Source organism: Mirounga angustirostris, unplaced genomic scaffold, assembly GCF_029215605.1.
Source record: "Mirounga angustirostris isolate CCGP_5_RB_7025 unplaced genomic scaffold, mMirAng1.0.hap1 SCAF_14, whole genome shotgun sequence".
Lineage (NCBI taxonomy): Eukaryota > Metazoa > Chordata > Mammalia > Carnivora > Phocidae > Mirounga > Mirounga angustirostris.
In genome coordinates this window covers 90,922,634-90,937,081 of record NW_026991722.1, presented here as the reverse complement: position 1 = coordinate 90,937,081, position 14,448 = coordinate 90,922,634, and the positions used below count along the sequence as shown (strand labels likewise).

Below are 14,448 nucleotides of genomic sequence, written 5' to 3'. Positions count from 1 at the left end.
TCAGTCAGACCATCCCTCTGGGGACTGTCGCCCTGTCCCCTCCCGCATCTCTTCTCTGCCTCTCCCTGGAATCCACATCGGGTCCGACACCGTGCTGGGTGCCCATCCACATAAGGAGAAGGGGAAGGTGCTTATCTTAATTCACCTTAGCCACACCTCTTTCCCTTAGGTTCTCCCAGCTAAGCACATAGTAGGTTCTCAAAAAAGGCTCCAAATTGAAATAGAATGAATTATCTTAATTGAAATCCTCTTCTTAAAAATGAGGAACCGAGTCTGGGGCTCTCGGCTTCGCTGTTCCATTCTGGAAATGGGCAGGAGGAGCCACTTTTCATCTATGACTTACTCGATTCTGCTTCTCATCTATGGTTTGTTCTATTCCGGGTTTTTCTATTTCCATCATACACATTTATTACAGCTCTACCTGCTAAGTGCTGAAAAGGACGTGTTAACAGATGTGGCTCCCGCCCCGAGTCTGAGAGGTTTATGTAATGAAGGCAGTGATGTCGGCAGAACTGAAGGAGGTAAAACACCTGTCTCCTTGCGTTGCGTCCTCTGTATAAGCCGCCAGCTTCACACTGGCTTTCAATAATTACTTATCAGAGAACACATGAAGTCAAGGCAAGTTACATGGATCAGTTAACGTGCACAGCAAGCCCCAACATCTATAGGCTGATTCTACCATGTGTAGGAATGCCTCTGGATTTTGCCTTCCTTCCCCTTTACTTTTCAACCAAGGCTGTTTATTTACTCAGCATGGATCAGCCTGACCAGATTCTTGCCTCATTTCTTCCTTAGGTCACCAGGGAAGACCTTTAATTTTAAAATGGCAATTGAACCCCATGGTGCTTGGCCCCCCTCACTGTCCACTTGGGGAGCACTCGAGCCAGGACTACAGCGAGGGTGGGGGTGGGGGGCACCCATCCCACCATGTAAATGTGAAGGAGGAGCTGGGGAGCCACAGCAGGGGGGCCCAGGGAGGCTGGACCAGTTTCTTCTTTTTTTAAAAGATTTTATTTATTGGACTAGTTTCTAACTCTTTCAGAGATGAAACTTATGGGCGGGCTAATGTTTCATTTCAGAGCCACATTCCACCTAGAGTTCCATTCTGTGCAAAAGCTACTCTGGGCAAGGCACTTTGCTGGGTGCTATAAAGGGAAACAAAAATGAGAAAAATGCATACCCTTGCCCTCCGGGGGCCCCTAGATTAGGATAAAAGATGGACAGAGTATGTTGGGAAAAAGGGAAGGAGGGATCGAGAGAGGAGGGACCTGGGAATCTGGTGGAGCAAAGTAGTGGGGGTTTAGAGGAGAATGTGTTAGGGGGGAGATATAGGTGAGTTCGGTGGGTCTAGGTGGGGAAGAGAGCGCAGGTTTAGGTGCAGGGACATGCAGCGGAGTCCACGCAGTGATTTGTGGGGATGGGACAGAAGACATGAAGAAATCGAAAGGCCACGTCGCGCGTGACATCTAGCCAGCAAAATCCAATCACCACCCAATGATATCCAAGGGAAGTGTCAAACCTGCTTATAACTCATCAGTTGGCTGGGGTCTTCCTAATGATAACCCCTGCCTACCCAGGGCTTCCTAGGTGCCAGGAACTCCGGAGAACCCTCCCAACAACCCAGTGAGTGGTGAGAAAACAAAGGTGAAGCAGTTCCAGAACTTGCTCACGGTTCCTCTGCTGCATGCTGGTGGAGGCATGCTTCCCAGATCGGCGCCCTTTGCCACCGACCCACTGCGCTCCCTACCTTCTGCCCCCAGTCGGCACCCCCTCCTGCTGGAAGGAAGAAGCCAGACTGTGGTGGGCCGGGGGCGGGAGCGGGGTGCAAGGTGGAGGGGTAACAGCTGAATACACTTGAATGAGGAGATGGCAGGACACTGCAGACGGTGCCACAAGAGGATTATGGAAGTGGGAACAGAGGACTTGCTACTGCCATGATTAACACGAAGCAGCAAATGAACACTGCGTGGTGCGTTCTAGAGACAAAGCTGGACTGGCCTGAGGGGTAGGCAGCTAAGCCCAGGGAAGCCCCTCCCTGGCATATATTCTAGTGCCTGTAAATACCTATGGACTTATCTATTGCTTTTTAACCCCCATTATCTTCTCAGCATGTGTCAAGGGGCTCTTGAAGCGTTTTAGTTTTTCATCTCATGTCATCTCCTGGACAGCTTGGCTCAAGGTCTAGTTGGAGGCTAAGGAGGGAGCTCTGTGCTTTCCCCTCAACTGGAAGAAGGTAATGTGGTCTGGAAAACAACAGCTACAGAGATTGGAGGGCTAATGCTTATCTTTGAAACCAAGGCAAAGGGTCCTGCAGGGTATTGGCAGCGAGTCGCTCTTTGGTGAACTAGATCCGCTTCCCCAGAAATGAAACAAACTGGGTTTGGGTTTGGTGACTGACGCTCACGACAGTCACTGACGCCCTCCCATGATGCCCTCTTGCTAGGGGACAAACCTGTGTGCTATGGCTTCCTGGAAAAGGTGCATTCGATCCCAGTACGTTTCCGGTTCGAAGCCTGAAAGGAGAAAAAAATAAATGCCAGGGTGTGATCCCAAGGTTTGTAAATCTCCCTGGGTCTGGCCTTCTGTACCCTTCACTTCTCTGGGCCATTCTTCCCCCTTGAGCTTAAGCGTGGCTTTCCACACTACCTGCTTTTGAGAGACCAGCCGCCGTCCCAAGGAACAAAGGTGCATTCTCACCACCCCTTCCCTGAAGCTCTATTAGGGTCTAGAAAGGCACTGAATTGGAGTCCTCAGCAACCAGTGTGAGCTACCAGAACTCGAGGTAAGACTGATTCTAATGACTTCCTATGCCAAAAGTGGAAAGGAACATGATATTAAAATACAAACAAAAAGATAAGCTTTAAATGCATGTTATCTGCTTCTAAGGAGAAAAGAAGAAAAAATTTATTACCCATCCTCCATTTCCCTACAAGGAAAGACAATAGTACAAGCTCCATTTTAGGGGTGGGGAAATTGAAGCAAATAAATATAAACACTATTTTTGGAAAAGTGATGGGCTGGGGAGGGCAGGGGAGCAGACGAGTGCCTCCCCCCATCGCCCACATCATGGCTCCAGCCTCGCTCCTTCTGCGGTGCTGGTGTGAAGACCAAGAGCTGACGAGGAGGTGGAGCGCTGAGGCAGGCTGTCGCTCGGCAACAGGCAACGGGCCAGCGCTGCTCTTGGGACTGAGATGCTGAGGGCTGGAGGAGCAACTGCACAAGACATCCTGAAGAACAGGGGCTCTCTACTCTCTCTACATTTGGAATCTTCTATCTAGAACACATTTGAGGGCTCTCGGCAACCAAAGAGCAAACAAGAAAAAAGACTTTGGCTTTAGGAGGTAAAAACACAGCAGATCCCTTGTCAGATTTTTAAGCTTTTGAATCCACTGTTATCGGAAGGGGAGGTAACAGGAAGAGAAGTAGCACAGGAGCAAGAAAAGTGATTTTTAGAGTCAAGCCCTTATTCCTTTAAACTGGGACTCCTTTCTTCAGCTGTAACCATGGCAACCAACAGAGGCTGCTGGTCCCGAAGCCTGGGTTACACCAGGCAGGGAAAACCAGCAGCTCATACAAAAATGTCCTCCAATGCCAGCCCTGCCAGCAATCCTGTGCGGTGACAGTGAAAGTGGAAAACCCCCAGAAGAGTCTGGCTGCTGTGGGGGAAGTGTCTCCCGAGCATATTAAAAACAGCAGCGTGAGGCGGTTGCCTGGCTGGAAATCATCAGATACGAATATAATCATGTGGCACTGCAGGACTGCAGTGGTCCTCTGTCAGCCACCGTGAGGTTAAACGAGAAGGGGTGTGTGTGTGTGTGTGTGTGTGTGTGTGTGTGTGTGTGTGTGTGAAGAGCACTTTGTCAACTCTACGGGGCACAGGATCTATGGCCTCTGGTGGCTCTGTGGGGCCCACCTCGAACCCCAACCATCACTGAAAATACTGTGTCTATATAAAAATGTCTTCTGAGGGGCGCCTGAGTGGCTCAGTCGTTGAGTGTCTGCCTTCGGCTCGGGTCATGATCCCAGGGTCCTGGGATCGAGCCCCGCATCAGGCTCCCTGCTTTGCAGGAGGCCTGCTTCTCCCTCTCCCACTCCTCCTGCTTGTGTTCCTTCTCTGGCTGTGTTTCTGTCAAATAAATAAATAAAATCTTAAAAAAAAAAAAAAATGTCTTCTGAGATGTAAATAAAGAATATACAGATGGGCCTCTGGAACACAAGCTGTTTGTACCACTGGGGCAGCCTGTCACAGGAAAAGCGCAGGAAGGTTTAGTGTGGCCTCCCTGACCTAGCGAGACCTCTCACCCCCTGGGCTGCTTCTCTTCTACCCACCATGACACAGACTTACACAGGCACGGGAAGAAACCATCTTCCTCACACCAAAAGTTCTTCCTTTCACATTTATAATTTCTATATCTGAGAAATGAAAGGGCTGCTGACGTATCAGCAGCAATTCTAACTTTTTATTTTTAAAAAGGTCATTTGTGAGCTCACCAAGAGCTCTGTAGGGGCTATTTATATGTTCATCGAAATAAGCAATTAATTAATGATAGAAAGTTCTGTGCTGTGTGAAGACTTGTCCTTCGATCTGTCCTACACCTGCCCTCAGAGATCTGCTGGGCCAGGGTGGAGCAGCAGGGCAGCCCCGCCCACTGTCTGCTCCCGACGGACAGACAACCCCGTCCCAGGGAAAGGGCTGTGACCAGAGTCCTGCTGTCTTCCTCTGAGCCCCCTCCTGCTCTGTCTTCCTTGAGATGCAGGACTCGAGCCACATGTGTGTTCCAGGTGCTGACACGCTACAGCTTTGCACAAGAGGACGCTGTAACCTGTTTTGTATCAATGCCTCCCTTTTTCTAGCCTGTTTACATGAAACAGCAGATTCAAGCCTCCCATAAGGTTCAAATTCCCAACCCCAAAGCCAGTTAGGTTGCAGCATGGAAAGGAGAGTGTGGGGAGAATACCAGTGCCACTCGTGATTTACAGTGTATCACACCCTCTCCCACCCACCATCTGCTCCAGGCCTCCTGAGGGTCTTCCCAAGTTGGCAAGGCAGCGTTAAACTTTATGTGCTCTCATTTGAGGAATAAGGAATTTAAGACAGTAAGTGACTTGTCCAGGGTTACCTGGCCACTAAGTGAAGAACCAGCATGAAACCCAGATCCTTTTGGCCCCCGTGTCCAAAGGCTCCCTCTGTGCCCTAGCCTGCCTGGATTTGATGCCCAGAAAGGTGGCCCTGGGGGAGAGGTCTTACTCATGGAGACAGAACGTCCAGAGGGGAGTGTCTCTTACTATCAAACAGGTGCTCACTGCCCTCCTTGAGCAGGCAGCTGGTGTTGAGTGGGATGAAGAGCTGGGCTCGGAGCGGATCGCCATACAGGTAACTGGGCAGTGCAAAGGGACCCTCCAGAACGGGGACCAACAAAAAGCCGCAGGAAGTGGCTTTGCGATGCCAGCCTTGGACCTGGTGGGAAGCACAGAAACAGTGTCACCTCCAAGTGAACTCAGACAAGAGAAAGTACTTCCCCAGGAGCGAAGCCGCCACCGTGGCAGCTTACATATTGATTGGCATGTTCATTTATTCACGTTCACTGGCTCCAAATGGGTCCTGGGCAGGAAAGAGCACAACTTAACCTCCTCTGACAAATACTTGAAGAACTGTGAGTTAAGCACACAGCTCCTCCTCCCAGCCCGAGCTGCTGCAACTCCAGTTTCTTCTGGAAGGAAGCGATTGGAGAGAACTATTTCTTGCCTCCTAAACAGCCTTCTCATTCTATAGGATGTTGGCGGAAGGTCACAGGATATAAGTTAAGTCCTTCTAAATTTGTCCTTTATCAAAAATTTACGAAGCCCAAAGTATCAAATAGGAAAACAATCCACTCAGCCTGGCTGGAAGGGACATGATGAGGGCGCAAGATGACAGTGGTGGCCTCTGGCCAAAAGCGATAAGCTCTGACCTGGCAGAATGAGAGTCTTTCTTCAGCAAACTCCCAAAAGCTGTCTGTCCGAAGACTCCAAACGAAAGTTAACTGGGGCAGCAAGACAAACCTCCCCAGCAGTACCATTTCCTTAGGGAACAGTGGCGATTTTCTACGTCTTAAGATACTTTTTGAACCAGAAAACTACGTATATTGAAAAAAACAAAACTGATGCATGTGGCTCTGGCATACAGATAAGATTTGTGTCAAATGTTATTTCAAGGGACGCCTGGGTGGCTCAGTCGGTTAAGCGTCTGCCTTTGGCTCAGGTCATGTCCCAGGGTCCTGGGATCGAGTCCCGAGTCGGGCTTCCTGCTCAGCGGAGAGTATGATTCTCTCTCTGCCCCTCCCCTGCTCGTGCTCCCTCTCTCTCTCTCAAATAAAATCTTAAAAAATATATATATTTATATATATATATATTAGTTTGAGCCACAACATGACTTAAACCAATATGACTACATTAAAAATTGAGGGGAACCACTCTTAGCTTTTTTTTCCCCAAAAACACTCATAACAACAATACATCAACAACAAAAACCAAGATCTCTGTTTGACCAAAATAATTTCTTCTTTCTTTCTTTTTTCTTAAAGATTTTATTTTTAAGTAATCTCTATAGCCAATGCAGGGCCCAAACGCACAACCTTGAGATCTAGAGTCGCGTGCTCTACCGACTGAGCCAGCCATGTGGCCCTGCCCAAAATAATTTCTAAGGCTCTTTTTATTTTACGTAAATTTTAAAATGTCATATTTTAATATAATAAATATTACATATTATAAAATTACATAATAAAATGTGATTTATAACAAATTTGGACACTACCTTAAAATAATAATTAATCTACACTAGAGATTTCTAAAAACTTAACAAAATACCGTTGACCCTTGAACAACACAGGAGTTAGGGGCACCAACATCCTATGCAGTCAAAAATCTGAGCATACTTTTGACTCCCCCAAAACTTAACTACTAATAGCTTACTGTTGACCAGAAGCCTTACCAAGAAGATACACAGCTGATTAACATATATTTGTATGTTATGAGTATTATGTACTGTAGGCTTACAATAAAGTAAGCTAGAGAAAGAAAATGTTACTAAGAAAATCATAAGGAAGGGGCGCCTGGGTGGCTCAGATGGTTAAGCGTCTGCCTTTGGCTCAGGTCACGATCCCAGGGTCCTGGGATAGAGCCCCACATCAGGCTCCTGGCTCAGCGAGGAGCCTGCTTCTCCCTCTCCCTCTGCCTCTCTCCCTGCTCATGCTCTCTCTCTCTCTCTCTGTATCTCTGTGTCTCAAATGAATAAATAAAATTAAAAAAAAAAAGAAAATCATAAGGAAGAAAAAATACATTTACAGTACTGTATTTATATATATTTTAAAAATCCATGTATAAGTGGATCCATGCAGTTCAAACCCGTGTTGTTCAAGGGTCAAAACTGTAATGATAAAGGGATTAGCAGCTTTCATGGGTTTTACATGAATTGGTGTGAAAAGTGTATTTTGAAAAGACAGTTGCTATATTCCCCTGGGGAGATAAATACTCTTCTTCCTGCCAAACTGTGACTATATGTGTGTGTCTATGAATGTTACGGTTGTGTTGTTTGAGATAGGATTATCTGGTAGGTAGGGCTTCCAAGGAGAAGGCTTAGCCTACTGGGTCAGAGGGTTAGTTCTGGCTGGAGGGAGTGGTTATACCAGTGTTGACTGGCTGGAGCAGAGCCAGTGTCCTCTGTAAGCTGAGCTGGACAGGTGGCTGGGTGTCTTTTCTTTTCTTTTTTTAAGTAGGCTCCATCCCCAGCATGGACCACAACACAGGGCTTGAACTCACAACTGTGAGATCGAGATCTGAGTCAAGATCAAGAGTCAGATGCATAACCCACTGAGCCACCCAGGTGTCCCGCTGGACATCTTTTTTGATCTGGACCTTGAAAACATTCCAGTGTTCCAGGGTAGGGGTCCACAGAGGTGCTAATGCCATGCAGAGGCAGACTGGGGCTGGGCAGACGGAAACGCAGACAAATCCCTTCCCCAGGATATCATGCCCTGTGGGACAAAACTAAGCCTCTGAGCCCTGGATAGAAAAACGATACGCTGCCAGCATATGCTGTGCTCACTCTCTTTGGTCATCTCCTAGTTTTCTGTAAAGTCTTTCTGAACCTTCTGGCTGCTCTCAGCAAGGCGATGGGATGCTTGCGCCAGTGTGGGAGGTGAGCAGGACTCTGTTAAAGCCACAGAAAAACATTCTTCTAAGGCGAAGGGGAGAGTGTATTAAAGGAGTGGCAGGCTGCAAAGATGGTTCAAGAAGGCACCTGGAAGATCCTGACAGCCTGGCTAAGGAGGGCTTGTTCTACAGACACTGGACCAGGGATGGGGGTGGCTGGGCTGGCTTCTCAGTGCGAGCACCGAGTGACCTGATTAGACAGACTGGCCAGGCGGACTAGGAGGACGAAAGACAGGTAGAAGACCAATTAAAAGACGGCTCCTCAGCTTTGGCACTTGTGACATCTGGGCTGGTTAACTGTCCTAGAGGCTGTCCTATGCGATGCATTGTAGGATAATGCACAGCATCCCTGGTATCCACCCCGCTAGACGCCAGTGGCACTCTTCCACCATTTGTGCCAAGTAAAAATGTTTCCAGATATTATCAAATGCCCCTCTGCCTACAGGGGCAAAATCACACACTCCTCCCACCCCTGTTGAGAGCTAGAGTTAAAGGCAGTGATGTTCACGGATGGGGGACTGGTTAAGTAAACAATGATACAAACAAACAGAATATTCTGTAGCCCTTAAAAACAATGAAGCAAAACAAAAACACGACAGTGAGGCAGATTTATTTATACCGATACTGAGGATATATAAGTAATAGGACAAAACACATTGCAAATACAGTTGACCCTTGAACAACACAGGTTTGAAATGCATGAGTCCACTTACATGTGGGTTTGTTTTTTTTTTAATAAACAGAGTACTGTAAATGCAATGTCTCTTCCTTATTATTTCCTTAGTAACACTGTCTTCTTTCTAGCTTACTTTATTATGAGAATACAGTATATAATAAATAGAGCATACAAAATATGTGTTAATCGACTGTTCATGTAATCTTTAATGCTTCAGGTTAACAATAGGCTATTCGCAGTTAAGTTTTTGGGAAGTCAGAAGCTTTACTTGGATTTCTCACTGCACAGAGAGTCGGCATCCCTAACCCCCCTGCTGTACAAGTGTCAGTGTCAGTAGTCCAAGCTACCGTATCTGTTAAAAAGAAAAAAGGTAACAAAGCTTTGTATGTGCACATACTCTCTAGAAGTACATTCAACAAAGTGGTAGGGTGGCTGCTTTTATTTAATGATTAAAAAAATGTTTTTTAAGATTTTATTTTTAAGTAACCTCCACACCCAAAATGGGGCTCAAATCCACAACCCTGAGATCAAGAGTTGCGTGTGCTCTACTGACTGAGCCAGCCAGGGGTCCCAGGGGGCTGCCTGTATTTTTTCCTTCAAATTTTTATTTAAATTCTAGTTAGTTAACATATAATGTAATATTGGCTTCCGAAGGAGAATTTAGTGATTCATCACTTACATATAACACACAAGTGCCCTCCTTAATACCCATCACCCATTCAGCCCAACCACCACCCACATCCGGGTGGTTGCTTTTAGATGGAAGTCCCCAGGAACAGGGTAAGGGTGGGAGAGGGACTTACTTTTACTCTAGACCAGGGATTCTCAATTGGAGGCAATACTCCTCCTCCCTGGGGACATTTTTGGTTGTCACAAGGCGGGTGTGCTCCTGGCATTTAGGGTAGAGGTCACAGATGTTGCCCAACATCCTACAAAGCACAGGACTGTAGGCAGTCCCCACAATGGAGAATTATCTGTCCCTAGATGTCAAGAGTGCCAAGGCTGAGAAACCCTAATCTAGCTCCTTGTCAACTGTTTGAATTTTTTACTGTGTTTAAATTTTTTTACAAGGGCTATTCCAAAGAGTCCAGGTGAAAGGTAATGGGAGCCTGAACTAAAGGGAAAAAAAAGGGACATGAATCTCTACCAAGCACCCGCTGTGCCCCTTGGCAAGTTGAGCCAAGGCCCCGACCACGACACAAGGGAGGAGGCTCTCACCATCTCGAAGAGGACCGCGGCAGTCACGGCCATCCAGTGGAGCTTGATCTCAAAGGCCGCATTCAGGGAGAAGTTGCCATGATAGTAACAGCTGCACCACTCCAGCCGGTCTGTGCGGTTGTTCACGTCCACATCCAGGGTCACGGTCCTCTGCTCTGGGACAGTGGCCGCTGCATCAGCACATTGGAGGGGCCCCAGGAAAGAGAGGGAGAAGGAGTGGGATGAGGTGGAAGAACAACCAACCAGGCATCCAGATATAAAAGTGCAGAGTCACCTATTAGAAAATCACAGAAACTTCCTGCAAATCACCTAGTCCAGAGGTCAGCCAACTTTTCCTAGAAAGGGCCCAGTAATATGTTGGGTTTTATAGGCTACGTGGTCTCTGTTTCAGCCACTCAACCCTGCCATCACAGTGCGCTCACTAGCAGCCAGAGGTCTATAAATGAATAGGCCGGGCGGTGTTCTAGTAAAACTTTACTTTCAAAGCCAGAAGGATTTTTAGGGCAGTAAAACTATTCTGTGTGGGCGCCTGGGTGGCTCAGTTGGTTAAGCGACTGCCTTCGGCTCAGGTCATGATCCTGGAGTCCCGGGATCGAGTCCTGCATCGGGCTCCCTGCTCGGCAGGGAGTCTGCTTCTCCCTCTGATCCTCCCCCTCTCATGTGCTCTCTCTCTCTCTCTCTCTCTCAAATAAATAAATAAAATCTTAAAAAAAAAAAAATTAAAAAAAAAAAAACCTATTCTGTGTGATACTATCATGGCGGATACACGCCATTACCCATGTGTCAGAACCCAAGTGGATAGTGGGGGAAGTTGTGCAGGTGCTCAGGCAGGGAGTATATGAAAACCCTGTGTACCTTCCACTCAATTTTGCTGTGAACCTAGAAGTGCTCTAAAAATAAAGTTTATTATAAAAGAAACAAACAGATGGTAGTCCAGATTTGGCTTGCCATAGTTTGCCTCGCCATAGTTTGCCTCGCCCTAATTGGATCCAACTCCTTCATTTACAGATGAGGAAACAGCTGCCCATGGAGGAGAAATGCCTTGACCAAGATCAGAGTCGGAACCTCAGCCAGGCTAAACCCCAGATCTTCCTCCTCCAGTGACCCACAAAGGGACACCACTGGACAGACAGCCCAGACCACAGTGAGGAGGAAGTCTTGCTTTTCTGGTTTCAACCCAGGAAGACAATAGTTCTAGAATCTTTTCTCAAGAAATGAAACCTCACGATGAAGCTCAACACACTGTTCCATCAACTGTGTTGCTCAGATTCCCGGTTGGTATCAAACTAGTTCATCCTATCTGGAACTCTTGCTCAGAAATCCTATTCAACCCAAGATAGGGATGTTTGAAGGATGGGTCAAGTGTCAGTGGCAGTTCCTGACCAGACTAAAGGCCTGAAAGAGGCTCAGAAGTAACGGAAAGATCAGGGCTCTGCTCTGCCTGACTGGGCAGTGCCAGATGTAGGGTTTCTACAGACTATTATCAGCTCCTCATTCTCCCAGCCCCCACGAATCCAAAGGTATCTCTTTATCTGAAGCCATCAGTTTAGTTCTGGGTTTTGCAGGTAGAAGCCCTGAGTGGCTTTTATCACTGACAAGGATAAAACGGCTCTTGAGTCAGTGATTTTAATGAACTTCTGTTGGGAGAGGCAGTAGAGCTACAGCTAAGATGCTGATGGCCCCCGGGGCGGACTGATATTCAGCTGCTAGGTATACAGCTCATGCTCTCAAAACCAGAGCATGCAAAATGGGAAACGTTCTTCCTCTGGAGTTGGAAGATCTATGCTCTGCCATTTAGCCAGGTGCCCCTGAGGGCACTGCTTCAGCTCTCCTGGTTTAGTTCCTCATTTGCAAACTGAGATGGTGCCCACCCAGCTGCTTCCAGGAGGAGGGGTGAGGATCAAGGAAAACATGGCTGCCAGGAGGTTGCAGACTCACCCCTCTTGCCTTCTCCTTTAGCCACCCCACTTGCAACTCTCCTGTTATTCCTTCCTCCCCCATTTAAGCTACAAGCTCACCAATGCTCCATCTGAGGCCTGTCCATGACTCCCATGGACACGGCTCAGCTGCCTGGGACACTTCAGGCTAAAGAACATGGTGGTTCCGATGCTAAAAGTCTCATGAGAACTAGTTTCTGTCCCCGCCTTGTGTTCCTGATTCATGGCCCAACCACTACACAGTAGTCTTTTACTTAATAGCCCCAGTCAAAGGAAGAAAGCTTTGCTCTCTGGTCTTGGACGGTGTATTCCTCCCCAGGGTGCGGGGGAAAGCCCGGGGCACAAAACAAAGGGCACTTGATAAACACCAGCAGTGACCTCGCCATCTCTCCTTTCCCATCTGGCGTATTCAGTTCAGAACAGGCCGGTCTGAGGAAGCCCAAGGAAGTGTCCTGTTCAGCCAAGTGCTTACAGGCTCAAGAGTCCACTGGCTTTCACTACTTTCAGGGTGAGATTCAGCAGTATGGACACGGCCAGCAGGCTACTGATGTTGACAAAGGTGTAAGCCCCAGCTGAGCTGCAGCTTTCGGCGGCGAGTTCTCTGAATCACTCCTTAGCTGCATAAGAACAGACTTACTCATGTTGGGACAGTGAGATACAGTGAGTCCCAGTAAATAGGGGCAAACCCAGAGAAGGAGCTGGCTGAGGGTCCTTCACCCGGGTCACAGTGAGGGGGCTAACAATGACCTGGGGAGGGGATCAGTGCCACTGGAGGAGAAGAGACTGCAGTCTCAGGTAGGGCCCCAGGGATCAACACTCACAACCGGAGCTGCTGAGAAACAGGAAGAGAAGTCACAGGAGTGAGTGCCCTGTTGGGGGGAGCTTTCAAGAAGCAGCTGGCTCCCCACTTACAAGGAGTGGGGATGGAAACTGCTCACGTGTCAGGGTCTGGACCGAGGGGCTTGGCAGCCTCTTCTGATCCTGAGATCCAGTGGGGTGATCAAAAAAATGAGCCTGCTTCTCCCTCTCCCTCTGCCTGCCACTCCCCCCTGCTTATGCTTTCTGTCAAATAAATAAATAAAATCTTTTAAAAAAAAAAACGGCTGAGGGGCGCCTGGGTGGCTCAGTCGTTAAGCGTCTGCCTTCGGCTCAGGTCATGATCCCAGGGTCCTGGGACTGAGCCCCACATTGGGCTCCCTGCTCCTCGGGAGGCCTGCTTCTCCCTCTCCCACTCCCCCTGCTTGTGTTCCCTCTCTCACTGTGTCTCTCTCTGTCAAATAAATAAAATCTTTTTAAAAAAAAAATAAATCAGATAAAAAAAAAAAAGGCTGAGAAATCAAAAGGTGTGTGAGTGGGCTTAAGGGATGCGGTGCTGCTTCTCCCTGGGTCTCAGATGCCCCTGCAGCTTCACAGCTCAGCGACACAGGATGACATGAGTGGAGAAGGAGGAGTCACCACGGGCCAGGGCAGACAGGATGGGTGGTACCCGTCAGGAATATTAAAACAGCTTTCTGCTGAGAAAAACAGATTTCCAATTGAGAATCTGAAATGTTTAAAAAGGAACACGTCGAAATAAACAGAAAGGGGAGCAGGTCATAAATGATATACAGGCCTTCTTTCCCCTATAAATCATGTTAATTTTTTTTTCTGAGGCAAAAAAAAAACCCAACACCGGCGACGGTCCAATTCAAAGACAATTTCTCTTTCTCACTTCAGTAAATGACACAGCGAAAGTCTACATTCTAACCTGAAAAAAAAAAAAAAGCTGGGAAGAAGTAGCTCATACCCTAACAGAGGTCTGAGGGATGTTACTGGACAGAATGAGCAGTGATAATGCTGTGCTGGGTTTAAAAGGATAAGAAACCCACTTCCTGTGCGAGGGGTGATGGGAAAAGAAGCGGATGAGTGACATTCTACTACAATCATGGGAGCCCTGGAAAGCTAATAAAAGGATAGCTTCAAGAAAATATGCAGACACGTGAGATTCTGTCCGGTTCAGAATCAATGCCGACCCCCTAACACCCATGTGCAAACCCCAGGGGAAAGACGCCTGCTTAATAAACTACCTGCTAAAGACATAAATCCTCTCTTCTCCCTTACTCTCCCTCTGTTTTGGACAGATGACTTATTTTTCCATACGCTGCTCCTCTTTAAGTGCAATTTTTCTGACGTGCCTAAGAACCAGAGCTAAACTGAAATGATTTGAATCTCACCTCGAGCTTGGGACTGTGGCGGACAGGAGAGGGTCCTGCCAGCCTGCTGCAGGAGGAGACTTTGGAAATGAGGATGTTCATGCAGAAACTGTCAGGACAGCCTCCAGAACCAGGATGATGATGCAAAGGGGACAGTTCCTAGGCGTTTTCCAGAAGCAGTAACTCTAACCCAGGAGTAAGTGGGGACATTGGGCAACGTTGGGAGATATTTTGT

The 14,448-nt window shown here is 47.7% G+C and overlaps 1 protein-coding gene and 2 long non-coding RNA genes across 14 annotated transcripts in view; 2 read left to right on the top strand and 1 right to left on the bottom strand.

The window, feature by feature from the left end:
• The window catches only part of LOC135362583 (uncharacterized), a 33,875-nt gene extending 32,562 nt beyond the window's left edge, over positions 1-1,313 (top strand). Inside the window, exon 3 of the long non-coding RNA XR_010407463.1 lies at positions 416-1,313. This is a non-coding gene — a long non-coding RNA (uncharacterized LOC135362583). The remainder of the gene's footprint in view (positions 1-415) is intronic.
• DEPDC5 (DEP domain containing 5, GATOR1 subcomplex subunit) overlaps positions 1-14,448 on the bottom strand; it is a 127,570-nt gene that overhangs the window by 6,809 nt on the left and 106,313 nt on the right. For 10 of the 12 annotated variants that reach the window (XR_010407456.1, XR_010407457.1, XR_010407458.1 and 7 more), the window contains 3 exons: positions 10,085-10,254; positions 5,287-5,458; positions 2,453-2,513 (listed from right to left, as the gene is read on the bottom strand). Coding sequence is in view for 8 of the 12 variants with exons in the window: in XM_064578745.1 (XP_064434815.1) it covers positions 2,453-2,513; positions 5,287-5,458; positions 10,085-10,254 (403 nt within the window). In the remaining 4 variants the exon portion in view is untranslated. Of the gene's footprint in view, positions 1-2,452; positions 2,514-5,286; positions 5,459-8,558; positions 9,219-10,084; positions 10,255-14,448 lie in introns of those variants that run through there. The other 2 variants (XR_010407459.1, XM_064578749.1) reach the window with 2 other exon arrangements.
• LOC135362584 (uncharacterized) lies at positions 10,261-14,263 on the top strand. The gene is made up of 3 exons (XR_010407464.1): positions 10,261-10,404; positions 11,093-11,358; positions 14,142-14,263. It is a non-coding gene; the product is annotated as an uncharacterized LOC135362584 (long non-coding RNA).